This window comes from Mya arenaria, chromosome 6, assembly GCF_026914265.1.
Source record: "Mya arenaria isolate MELC-2E11 chromosome 6, ASM2691426v1".
NCBI classification, from domain to species: Eukaryota; Metazoa; Mollusca; class Bivalvia; order Myida; family Myidae; genus Mya; species Mya arenaria.
In genome coordinates, this window is record NC_069127.1 from 76,505,506 (window position 1) to 76,519,968 (window position 14,463).

Here is a 14,463-nt window from a genome sequence, read left to right on the forward strand (position 1 = left end):
AGAAGGTAAAAAAGGTAAAAAACAAGGTCATCCAAGAACAACATTGATACTTGTTTGCAAAACTGTACACATGGTCTTTATATTATTGCTGTAGCTAAAAAAATAAGAACGTAATTCAAAAGGTCACAGTCAAGGTCATTCGAGGAAAACATTAATATTTGTTTTCAAACTGTACACATGGTCCTAATTACATTGCTATAGCTTCAAAACTAAGAAAGAATGAGAAAAGGTCACAGTCAAGGTCTTCGACTACTGAGCTTGTTTCTGTAGTTTTTCATATAGATATTGTACTAATGTCTCGCTCCTGAGCATTGATGAAATTGGTACCCGGTGCACACCAAAGCAGGATGTAACAAATCTTTTACCGCTAAATAAAATAAGCTTCGAAGGCAAAGCAAAACACAGTTAAGTAAATAGCTATGTCTGACTGCATGCTTTACTATGAAGTTAAGGGGACAGAGATATCTCAAGTGATATTGAAAGATGAAAAAAGGAAAGCCGTAACAATCTGAAATCTTTTAATAATGGCTTATTATAATTTTCTTGTTGGACACCATTGGTTGGTATTTGATTGCTTTCGTACATATGTCTTTTTGTATAAGCTTGTGCTTGTGCGTGCGGTTTGTATTACACTCGTATCGTGTTATCGTATTTGACCATGTCCTCCCTATTTTTGATGTATGTATGAAATGATATGTTTTTATTGTGAAATAATTATTGCGGAAGAAAGCTGCAATTTTTGTACGGTCATTCGCTTGATATTTTACATTTTATGACCATTCATCAATCAAAATCGGAGAAGAGCAGTGATAAGGTACTACCTAGTAGTTGTAGAGCGATTATCGGCGATGGTTGATTTATTGTCGCCGCGGGCTTAAAGTTTACAATCGTCGACGATTTCTTGCCGGTATCGAGTAATCGAAGTGTTGCAGCCGTGTACTCTAGTTCAGTATATTTTCGTTTACGGAAGCTTATGAATTTATATACGGTTACGCTGGAAAATGAGAAAGAATAGTATCTCAGCTTTTGTTGCATTATCAATTTAGTAATATAGATTTCAAAAAAATTATCAGAGATAATTTCATTGCCTTGAGGTTTCTTTTAGATTATAATGTTTAACCTCTAGTATTACTAGTCATTATTGCTGACAGTGTAAATGCACTTATAATTTTATGAGTTTGTAATCAATTTATTCAAGTCAGATATTGACATTGAGTTATCATGATGCATTGACTATTCAGTTTTGTGACTTTACATTAAGTTTACATAGAGTTTATCTCATGTTTGTTTTTGATTTGCGTGAAAACGCTCGCCCTTCAAATATAAGCTTTCCCTTATACTCTGTTACAAAATCAACCGTATCAACTAACAGATGATATATTACAATTTATATTAGCTTGTTTTGGTATAATAATACATATGTTACTATAAATAGTTAAAGAATTAAAATGGAACTATCGGTGCAATAATAGTGAAATTAGTTTAACCAATAATGACAAATTCCGTGTTTTAGTAACGAGTACTACACGAAACTTTACCGGATGTTTACATTCGGTAAATGTCATAAAGCAGTGAGACAAGGAAATGTTTTGTTGAAACGTTTTGTTTTACTTTATTAGTTGAGAAATGTTAATTATATATCGACCCTAGCTGTGCTCACCTATTGAAATGAACATCAAAAACAGCCGATGTAAAACAGAAGATATTAGAAGAATTGAAAAATTGCAGGCTTTTTCGGAAAACACGTACAAAAAGCTGTGCTTTTTTGATTTCCAGTTATCTTTATTTTTCGCAGCTGATGCCATCTAAAACCTTTTTTATATCTCAGTTTTAAGACTTTCAGACTACAGGTTAATTATATAACATATCCTTCATTATTTTACAAAATCATGTTTTTAAATCCATTTGAAATCATTGACAAATGACAAAACATATGTTTTATACAGGATAATATATAGTTGACCATGGCTTTTGGTTGATAATTGCCCCAGCTTTTGGTTGATAATTGCCTTCCTTCCACTGGGGCAATTGTCAACCAAAAGCCATGGTCAACCATGTATTATTCTATTAACAAACTATATTCAATCAAGCGAGAAAAAATTAGAAACTCCTGGGAATACGGTGGCTTGACATTCCATGAAAGACATGAAATAATACTTCTGCATGTTATTAAAACAATCTTGATTCAAAGATTTATCGATGAAAACATTCAAGGTTTAACATACGATAGGGGGAAATGTTTTATTTGTCAGGCAGAAAAAAAAAACAGAACACGTTTGTTATAATATGAGTATTCACAACATTATATTAACCCCTCAACTTCCATTCATTAAATGAACTGCCTCTCGGCAATTACGGTTGTCATCCGATGATATCATCTTCGGATATGTTTGGATCGCAATTCATCGCATAACAATATACATGAAAACTGTTGATCTTAGTATTGTGTCAGAAGGTCGCGTAAAATATAAATCACTATTTTAATAAGTGGTCAACTATCATGTTATATGTAGTGTTTGCATAAGTGTTTCAATTTTACGTTTAAAGTGATTTCAAGTGGTTGATCTTTTCCTGCGTTATTGTGACGTCATTTGAAAAAATGTTTCCGGATACAGTCGGGTCAATCTATTAACAGAATGGGTATTGTAAGAAAGGATTACTGAAATAAGGATTAGAGTACTGGATTACGTCATTTGAAAAAAAAATGTTTCCGGATGCAGTCGGGTCGTTCTATTAACAGAATAGGTAAGACAGGATTACTGAAAGGTTAACTTAAATTAAATGAAGTATTATTTTATCAATTTTTGAATGAAAAAATGAACTATTGGTGTAAATATAAGTAATGAATTGCGGGATTGAACGCAATTTGGCTGGTTAAAGTACGCGTGGAGTCCTTCGGACTGCACACACTTTGACCAGTCCAATTGCTTTCATACTCGATAATGACATCAATTCCGCAATTAATTCCTTAAATAATCTCTTTGAACTTACTACAAAGAAACCAAGAACAAATTAATATACGAAAAATACATTATCCGGAAATCTCTGAATGTTAATACAATAATGAAACTAAATACTATGAGGTATTTACAAGTTTTGTCTGTACCTTGGACACATCTTTGATGGTAGAGCACTGAAATTCTACTCAATTGATGAAATGAAATTTCTTTCCAAAAGTTATGACATAATGGTAAGTTCTTGAAACATCTCCCATTGGCCAATAATATGCCACAATTTACTGAAATGAAGACCGAAGAGGAAATATAAAAATGTTCACTAGTATACACGGATACAGTATAGAACAATTCAAAGTCAAACAAAGAAGAGAAGGATAACCAACTCTTGCATATGCGATCTGTGTTCTAGAAATGTAGAAACTTTCTTCACATTCTTGGGGGTGCCCCGTATGACAAGACCTGTCGAATAAAATAAAGATCTATCTCCAGTCAAATGGTATACTTATTGGACTAAATTTAATAAAGTTTTTATTTGATAAACGTTTCATTTTTTTTTGGTTTAAAGTACCGGCAAGTCATTCTAAACTTTCGAAATTTCGAAATATAATTTCACATTCGAATATATATATATTGAAAGCGAAATGGCTATCATGAAAATAAACTTAAGGTTTATTTAGAAAATGGGCTCCGTATCATTTATACAACAACAACAACAGCAACAGCAACAACAAAACAATCCACCATGTATAGAATAACAGTATAGCAAAAACCTTTTGGTTTATGGCCTTCTCTCTTTTTTACTTGAAAATCAATACCTAACATAGAAAATAAGTTATAGTTAATAGATTAACAAACATTTTCTGTAAATGTCTGCTACCTTCTTCTGTAAATGTACACTTTTTGATCGATATTGTTTTTATTGTCGTTTACATCTGAATAATTACAAATCGTATATTGGATGTTGTCATTCATTGTCACTTGTCGTTAGGCTGCTTTCATATGGAGTTACACTGTTTTTGTGCGTACACCATTTCAACTTTCTAAAAATGTTTTCTGGTCTCTTGGGAAAGAAAAAGGAGAAGGAGAAAAAGAAGGGAGAACTATTAAGTGCGATGAAAAAGCACTTCAACGCCAAAAATTGCAGCTGTCATCGTGTTGTTCAGCGATCGTTCATTTAAGGAAATATATTCACTAAAAAATTAAATAAATTAACATTTGAGGATTAACTTTTCGCACAATAACATAACTTAAAAGCTCTAAAGCGTTTGTTTTATATTCAAGCATAAATATATACCAGCAGTGCATAAAACGATAACTATTCGTAGGTTTTGTATCCGTTTAAAATAATTTAATTTGCTATTTTACATTCAATTATGCTATCTCTGTAAAAACTAAATTAAAGTTTCCCTCTGCATTCAGCAAATATCACAATCCGACACTCTATCGCTCATACTTGAGTTACAATTCCATATCAAATGTTTACATTATTGATTATTGGTGAAACGCATTGTGGTTTTTATTCATTCAAATGTTAAACCTACTCTTGCTTCATATTACATAACCACTTTTGTTCATTTAGACTTGACGAGTTTGTTTAGGAATTTCTGAAACTTTAAATTCAGCATTTTTATCAATCAGTCTAAGTAACTGTTAAAGGTTATTACAATTTAACAAAATCAACGGTTTAATTCGACACATATTTATGCACATTAAAGACGTTAATAATGTTTGAAAATATACGCCTAATTACAATAATCCATATGTAATGAGTAATGTGATGTTTTGTGTGGAAAGTCATCAGTTTCGTTAGCAAAAGAAAGCCACGTTTTTGTATGATTTTTGTTTTTATGTCGCCTGTGAAGCATGGCAGACAAATTGGGATTATGTTGTCTGGCGTCGTCGTCGTAGTCCGCGCCTTCACACTTTCATTTCCTCTCTCCTTCTGCTATGTATGTTTATTGGCATAATATTTGAAATGAGCTCCTCAACACCAGCTCGCACAACTCTCAAGAGTTATGACCTTTAAATTGTCAAAATTTGATCAAACTTACTTCGTCCGCTGTCCAACTTGACAGTTCTTATTCAATCCTTGTCAAACTTAGTTGCAGTGTAAATGGGCGTCTTATATGTAGACTGAGTTTGATCAACGGTCAAATCGGATTATTAACTATGATGTTATGTCCCATAAGCTATCAATATTAGACCAAATTCACTTTGACCGCTCTTTTACATGAGCAATTATTATCCAATCTTTACTATTAACGGGTTACAATATTGAAGGCCATACTATCTGGAACTAGTTTGATTAACAGCCAGATCACACCATTTACGCTGTGTTGTCAGGATTTGTCCCAATATACGTTGACAGTCTTCTCATACTGAAACGTTTCATATCCGACACTTAGCAAATGGGGAGACAATATAAATGTTGATAATATCCCCTTTGTGTTTGGAAAACAAGCGGATCGTAATAGTAATGCCGAAGCTATGACCCATGAACTTGTCAAAACTTCACCAAAACACTTTGTAAAATTCAGCAGGCGACATCATACAGTCGGGACCATGATTTGATTATCTACATTGACCAAGCAATGACTTATAAAACGTATACAAATATATATTAAATGGCTCAAATGTTTAATTACCCATGCTTTTCACAAAATATGAGAGCAATAGATGTAATCATTATTTATAGTGATACTTTTGTCATATGTTATTAAAAATCATTAAATTTATTTGAACATATCTGCAATCTCTATGACATGCACAATATAACTACGGAATTTGGTTTGAAAATGATAGAGAACCCGACAGGCGGCATATTTGATTTGTGGTATTCAAGTTTATTGATAATATTATATTGCAGATACTGTTAAATAATACAAATGGAAAGGCATTGAACGTGAACACGTTTAGTTTTTTTTTTATCACATACGATGTTAGATGAGATAATGAAATAACGTGCATGTTCTTTCCACATCCTTCCGTAGATTTGGTACTTTTTTGCTGTCACAAGTCTCAGTTTCGCTTTTTTAAATAAAAGAGATGTGTTTCTACATGAAAAATAACTTTCGTTTGCAACTAATAAATCGTCGATCTACCTTTATAATGCATTCTGTTAAATTACAGGAGATCCATTGTTTGTTACGTGTAGATAGGTATTCAGGCACATTGTACTACATTAAACAAATTAAAAAAGCGTTTTTACAACAAGTATAAATTTGATTTATAGTATCTTTTGTAATACAGCCATTAAACTATTTTCCATTATCCCTTACACCGATTCTTCCTATAGTGTTTCAGAAGTCATGTTGTTTTGATTGAGCATCCGCAATGAGATATGAATGCTTTTTTAACACAATATGCCATCAGATTTATCAAACAATTTACCGATCGGTATAAAATATCCCTTAATAATGTTAGTTTCTTTCTTCCTTTACATTTAATTTAAACAAATCAGCTTCACACATATTACACAATATTTTTTTGTAAAATTATTATATCACACAATGATGTGTGTAAAGCACCATTCCACCAACACGTGTATCAACGATTATGAACGCTTTTACCTTGAACGAAACAAAAAAAATATCATTTTATTTTAATAATTCTTTACATTTCCTGTTTATCTTACCTGACCACGATACTTGTACAAATAATAAAACTATCTTTGACAAGAAACCAAATTAAAAACAAATATAATAAAATCAAAATGACCTTAGTCCATCCAATAAGTACGCTTTAACAGAGGACCTAAAACTATTAATGGACTTAATATCTTGTGGTAACTTATTAAACAATGAACAACCATGATGGGCAAAGTACTTCTAACTAAAACGTTTGGCCTTTGGGTAGAAAAAGCGACCACTGTCGACAAATGAAGATGTATCATTGACACTAGTTGATATGGTCTCTATAAACCTAGTGTTATACTTATGAACTGAGCTAGCAGGGATAAAATGATCAATCATGTATGAAGAAACTTTTTTAGAAGATACCTTAATACATGACAGAAAACAATAGAATCACCTCTACTTGCCACAGGTATAATCGATAGAGATAAGAGATGAGCTCCTTACCAATATCCATATTTCTGAAACAATAGTTATTGAACACATTGTATATGGCCACAAGATCTAGGACAAGTTTGACTATGGGTCAAGAGCTTATGCCTCTGTTTGTGACAGGGGACAGTTTCTTTATATATTATTATTTAACCAGTATGACCAGTATGACTGTGTTGAGTATAGGGGTCGTATGTCTAGTTGTTTAATATATTTGTCGTGGTTGTAGTATAAAATATACAACAAATAAACATAAAATAATAAGACAAATACTCAAACTTACATTTACAAAGAGAACCGAAAAGTATGAAGTTTACAATGAATAACGATTGAAGGAAATACATAGACATTGGCAACCTGGGAACTAGACGAGAATAATTACGTGATTAAATAGCGTAAACGCATAATTATCTTAACAGGAAACAATGTCACAAGCAAAATTACACTATTGTGATTAATCACGAATCTCATTGCATTCTGTTTGAACATGACTTAACATGAATTAGCTAAACAAAAGGAAAGTTCGATTATTGATCAAATCTGACCATACTTCAAGAGTTATCAAAACTTGCAATATTTAACCTTGTTTACACTCTAGCAACTTTATTTTTCACTTATCCTAATCATATTTAAAACGATTATGTAAGCTTCTATAAAAGATCGGTCAAGTTTGATAATGGGTCAACTTGAGAGAGTAGATCTTGAGTTTTGTGCCGTTAATTTTAAAAACAATTACAATATTCAAACTTTGCAAAATTTTGAAATAACGAAAAACAAAGCCATAGAATGTATAGAACAGATATATTCCTAGTGGATTTTATCAAAGCAAAGAGGTATTTTACAAACAAAAACTAAAATACGACGAATATCAACTTAACGATCTTCTAACGCAAAGGCATTGAATAAGCTAAAACAACTGAGTACGAGTGCACAAATAGAAAACAATATAAAATAACATCAATTGGTCAAACATTTTGAAAACTTGTTTAATACAAATACTGATGTTGATAATATCATACCTGATATAGTTGAAACCGAATATAAATAAGACTACAGACATTATATTCAACGATGAAATAAAGGATGATGAGATTGTCAGAGCTATTTAAAACTTTATAACTTGAAAAAGTTGAGGCAGCGATAATATCATACCAGACTGTTATGTATCATCCATAGATGTACTATTACCAATAATAAAACCGCTATTTGATCTTCAATGGAGGTTACCTTCCGAGAGAATGGCACGAAGCAATAATCATATCGATTTTTTTTAAAAGGGCGACCGCTCGTCAGCACACAATTAAAGGGACATTTAGCTATTGAATATCATCGGTTAAATATACACCAGTATTATCAAAAGGCGTCTTACATTTTATGCTAATATTTTCGACTTATAATGCGTTTGTGCTGCATAGCATTTTTAACAAGCAACATAATAAAAATTTGCGGCAAATTATATGTGGCATCTGTAAACTTTTTTGAAGGCTTTGACTTCAATAATTTACAAAGTAAAAGCAAAAGTTAGAGATAGTAAAAATATTAATTCGGCAGAATTTGAATACCAACTAGGACTTATACTGCTGCTTATTTTCACCGATGCTTTTTGTATTTTTCTTGAATGAAATCGTCAAAAAGTTTTAAGAGGATGGCCATAGCAAGAGAAATAAAAAAATTCCAGATTGGAGACAACTATTTATATACTGTTTGCGGTCGATTTGGCTTTAGCCTCAGATACAGTTGTCGGATAACAGAGACATTTGAATTTGCTAAAACAATTTACTGAAAAGATAATCTTACAGTCAACACACTAAAAACTAATAATCGTATATTAAAACATCAAACGTCCGTATACAAGCACATCTCCCTCTCATCCACGAAATCATCGTATACGAATTTGATATTGAAAAGTTACAACTCACAAACAATTCAGTGTCGTTCTATTTAGTAGCTGTTCATGGAATGATCATATTCAGTCCGTCAAAATGAAGGCCTGGCAACGTATTTACCTCATGCGATGTTTCAAATATGTCCTAGATATAAATCGTTGAAGTTTTATATAAAACTTTTATTCGGCTTCTGTTGAAATATGCAGATGTGACGGAGCTAGCAAAGAGGGCCTAAAATTTCAGCATGAGGCAGCGCGAATCATCTCCGCAGCATCACGACTTATTTTTCTTTCTTTATAATAAAACGGGACTTAAATACATGAAACAAAGAAAGTGGAAACATAAACTGACTCTGTTCTACAAGATATTGTATTCCCCTAAGCAAGGTCCCGAGTCCTGATACAACCTCGTACAATCTTCGAAATTCTGTTAACTTAATATGTCTTGTAAAACCCAGATGTTATCAATTCTTTTTGGCCATCTGCAATATTCTCATGGAATGCACTGCCGGAATCAGTTCGTTCTTTTTCATCCTTGCCATCCCTCAAGTATAAACGTAACAAAAATAAACAATCAGTTCCTCATTTTTACTATGAGGGTGAACGCAAATTGAGTGTCACTCGTGCCAGGCTGGGGATGCACTGTAGTAATCTTAATGATCACTTGCTCTCTAATGTTCTCAATAGCCCAAATTGCCAATGTAGAGAAATTGAGAATCGCACTTCTTCTACACCTGTCCCCGAAATCATGCTCAAAAACATAACCTATTCGACCAATTGTCTGCAATCAGACCTTTGTCTACTTCTGTTTATTTATTATCTAATATCTACCTCTGACCTGACCCCCCCATTGCCCTGTTTCTTTCCGTTTCCCTCTTTGTGTCTACTTCCATACTTCCAACGCATTTTACCACCTACTACGTCATACATTTGCCATCTACCTTCCACCTTATCCACCACACTATAACAAGTAAAAATAGTCTTCAAATCATAACAGCATTAACCCCATATTACAAGCAGACTGAAGAGGTGACTGAAGCGATGCATAGTATAAGCTTTAAAGTTTCCTTCTCAATTCTGTCGTGATTATTTTGTTTTGTGCATATATCACTTGATTTTTTATTCTATTTTTACTACATTATTTTTTTATTATGCTTAAACCATGTGTATCTTTAAAATGTTTTATTGAAATAAACATTGTTTTGTTTAAACCAAAGACGTTTTTACCGGTTAAATATATTGAAACCAAAGTATGTATAATCCGTACATTTTAGTACAGAATAAGAAATAATAATACAAAATCTGTCATTGTATATAATGCGTTCATCTTACGAATAGGAATTGATTTAGCTATACATGAAATCCAGGAAAATATATTTTGTGTTGATGTATTGTTAAAACGAACAATAGGATAGCTGGATAACCGGTCTTTTGTTAAGCATGATAACATGTATAATATATATGCAATGTTAAGTATTGTGTTTAATAATTTGCCAAAAAAATAGTAAACATGTATAAGGTATACGTTTTCAACGGTGAGAATGTGGTTTGATAATTTGCCTAGTAAAATTGTGAAGTATAAATCAAATTATTAAAAATTATTAACTGATAAATCTTGTATATAATGAAATACAAGATTTAGTACTTTGTTTATCAAATTAAAGAACTCACTCTTTATAAATTTCACTAAAATGCAATTTCTAAACGAAAATGTGTGACCATAAGATCTTGATGATCTTTAATAATATACCTAGAATTTTCAGAAAGTGCCATATTTAACAATGTTCACACACCAACATCTCCATTTCTTAATTAATCCTAATCATTTGTTTAACGAGTATGTATAGCAATACTCGGTTAAGTTTGAATATGGGCGAAATAAAACTAGTAGGTCTTGAGTTTTATGTCCTTGATTTATAAAATACCGGAGATAATAATGCAATTAGTCACTATGTTTACACTCTTACACCCTTATTTATATTAAAATCTACAAACAATTACTGAACAAAAGCTTTGAACGTTAAGTATGCTTATAGGCCAAGTTGGACAACTTGGTCTAAATGGTGAATATCACTATTTTTCACTCTAGTAAATTCTATTCAAAAGCCGTCCTTGTCGTATTGGAGCCGAATGTATATTCTATCAAGCAACTTCAAATGGCTAACCTATTAAAATCGTTTACGTCATTATAATTATTTTGTTTACATCCGCATTTGTTTCGGCGTTTTTCGACAGATAAGGGTTGATTGTGGCCAACATGAGCCTAATTGAGCACTGGCGTGGCTTTTGATAAGCACGTCTGTTTTTTATAGACAGATGGATAAGTTGTCTTGACTGTAAGCAAAAAAGGAATACTGAGGGCTGCTTGGAACCCATTGTGTCTATAAGAGAAAAATAGGAATTATACCCTTATGGAGGTTTTAAGTCTCAGTGGACTCAGATAGAAACACATTATGGCTATCTTCTTTTCAGAAAGATCTGAAAACTTTACCCTAAGATCGACTTTAAATAAAGGAACATACATTTTTCAATTTTCCACCTGTTTTTGACACAAACTAAAAATAACTTATTCGTACTCTGATCTTAAACTGGTCATTACCTTGACCTTGAAGTGGTCAATGTTGTATATTATGTTGAAGTACATTATGTAACAAGTATTATCCATGTTAATATTCAGCCTTATCCAATGAAAGACAATTGTCCTATTCAACCATTACATACTTAGCGAATTTATGGCTGTCATTTTGGACGCCAATATTGGATATCTCGGTCCAAACCACGCGTTGGCAATTTATACTATCACTTGAATATACTACAGACTTTGCCGAACATTATGATATATACTTTTGCATGTCACCCACTCCTTGAATAAACAACTTTTGAGGTGATTGGCATTTAACTATTATTTCTAGTATTTTGAAATGATAATTATATTCGTGAGATGAAAGAAACTTTGCTATTGGATATGTTTTCATAATTCTTTTCAACAACAGACACTTAAATAATATTGACAACAAGTGAGAACATGACAGGTTTTTGGTACTTAACAATGGGGAAAATAATTTTTATAGAACCTTATATATAATTTTTAGAGTTTCTTTGTTAGATTGTATCAAAAGGTTAATACAACTTAAATAATGTATTGATTCATTTTATAATTTATTTATTATGACAGGTCCTCTTTAAAATAATATTTCGCATAGCAAATTCAACGTTCATATAGACTAAAACCTTTTTTCATAACCAGGAGAAAAAAAAATATGCTGTCGAATCTTCTTCGAGTGGCAATTGTCTGGCATGAAACCGGCCTGGAGGATTATCCTATATCCCCACGAATACCATATTCGACACTATTGAAGAAAAAGTTTAAAATTCTTCACTTATTTCAGAGTAGGAGAATAAAAACTCAACGTTGGGGAACCTAACGCTCATCTCTGTCGTAAAATGGCAGTGTCATAAATGTGTTTTTTTAATAAGGATTTGAGAACAACACGATTTTTTTATCTAATATTTTTTTTTCAAATACTGTCATACAGATATAAAATAACTCCTTAATAACCTCGAGTTTAGATGTGGGTCATGTCACTTAAAAAACTAAAATACTTGGTCAAAGCATACAAAAACGTTTTCAACGAATCATCGAGAATTCCGTTCAGAAAGATCATCGATAATTCTGTGCAGAATGATCGTTTTTATCAAATCTAGGCCAATTTCGAATATAAGGGTTTCCGTATGAATAAACATCACAAAGATCACTATTATTCTGCATTCAACCATAACATCATCGATACATACAACTTTGTTCAAAATTATTTTCTTTAATAAAATCTACATCAAAGTCGGATATAGGTCATGCCGGTTCCAAACAGGTCGATAGGTAAATATTTTATGAATTGCTTGGACGATTCATTTGATACTTGGTCTGAAACTTATTAGCATTGACCTCTCACACGCTAGTTCAAACAGTTCTGGCTCAATACAGCATGGCCACTAGAGCTAAATTAGATATTCATCAAAATCTATTCTAAATCTTCCTTTAAGCATTAATACTACAGATAATAATGTAATTATTTCCAAACAGTCGAGTTCGTTGTATTTTTAAGGTCCTTGACAAGGTTTACTTTTTTCCTATGCTGGTATTTAAAACCTGTTTAGATGTTTATATAGTTTGGCATGTTTATTATAAACATTTTTAACAGAATGGTTTAAAATGTAGTTGTATTTAAACCCAAAATTGCTACAAGAATGGGAATAATTTCAGGTGAATCCAGCATATGGACAGTCAGAAAGCAAGATGCAAGTTTTGCGTCAATATCATTTTGTAATAGGGGTTGTTTTTGTGATGTTGAGCACCAAAATATGTTCACTAAACGCCATGGCTTTTCCTTTCAGATCAAAAACAACATGTTATCCCTTTACGTCCATAAAATGCCCGATGTGGAGAAAATTCTGATTCCGGAGCACACTTTTATTTTTGCCTTGCATCATTGTGATTACTAAAACCAGAAGAAACTTATAATAAAATACAACTTAGCATGTTTATATATTTATATGAAACTCGTTTTACAGGATGAAGAACCGGAATATCAAAAGCTGGTTGGAATATTCAGAGGAGATATTCGACTTCGTTTGATCCCAAAACAAATTTTGCACTTGCTGTTTTTAATTGGTGAGTTATCGTGCATGATAAGAGGATACACATGCGTTCTTTCGTAAATATTTTCTAACCTCCTACATAGTGCAGATCATTGTTTTTAATAAATAAATTGGTATTATGTGCAGATTCAGACAGTACTTCGTGTAAACGAGTGCATAATGAACCATAATGCGATGCGTTAACTTCAATTGACTTTTTTATCCCCCGCCGAATCGAAGGTTTCGGGAGGGGGATATTGTTTTGGCGTTGGCCGTCCGTCCGTCATTCCGTCCGTTAGTCAGTCCGGAACCAAATCTTGGTAGGCATTGATCAGAAAATGTTTAAACATGGTCAGAATGTTCTCCTTGATCAAATCTCGACCACTTGTAAAAGTGGGTCACATGGGGTCAAAAACTAGTTCAATAGGTCAAATCTTAGAAAAATCCTTGGAACAAACTAGAGGCATTATACATGGTCAAACATTCATGAAACTTAATCAAAAAGTTTTCCTTGACATTCTTGGACGTATATAAAACTGGGTCACATATGATCGGAAATTAGGTCACTAGGTCAAATCCTTGAAATTTTTTGTCAGAAACCATACCATGGTAATGATTGGTAAGATTATGTTTAAACTTGGTCAGGATGTACCCCTTGATGAAATATGCACCGCTTGTAAAAATGGGTCGCATGGGGTCAAAAACTAGGTCACTAGCTCAAATCTTAGAAAAATCTTTGGAACACATTATAGGCATTATGTATGGTCTAATATTCATGAAACGTGACCAGAATGTTTTCCTTGATGAACTCTTTGACAAGTTTAAAACTGGGTCACATGTGATAAAAAAACTGGGTCACATGTGATAAAAGATTAGGTCACTAGGTCTAATCTTACAAAACTCTTGTCCAAAACCATTGCAT

At 32.5% G+C, this 14,463-nt stretch overlaps 1 protein-coding gene across 1 annotated transcript in view; it reads left to right on the forward strand.

The window, feature by feature from the left end:
* The window catches only part of LOC128238054 (uncharacterized), a 52,851-nt gene that overhangs the window by 12,520 nt on the left and 25,868 nt on the right, over positions 1–14,463 (forward strand). Inside the window, exon 2 of the mRNA XM_052953632.1 lies at positions 13,476–13,575. Coding sequence (XP_052809592.1) covers positions 13,476–13,575 — 100 coding nt within the window. The remainder of the gene's footprint in view (positions 1–13,475; positions 13,576–14,463) is intronic.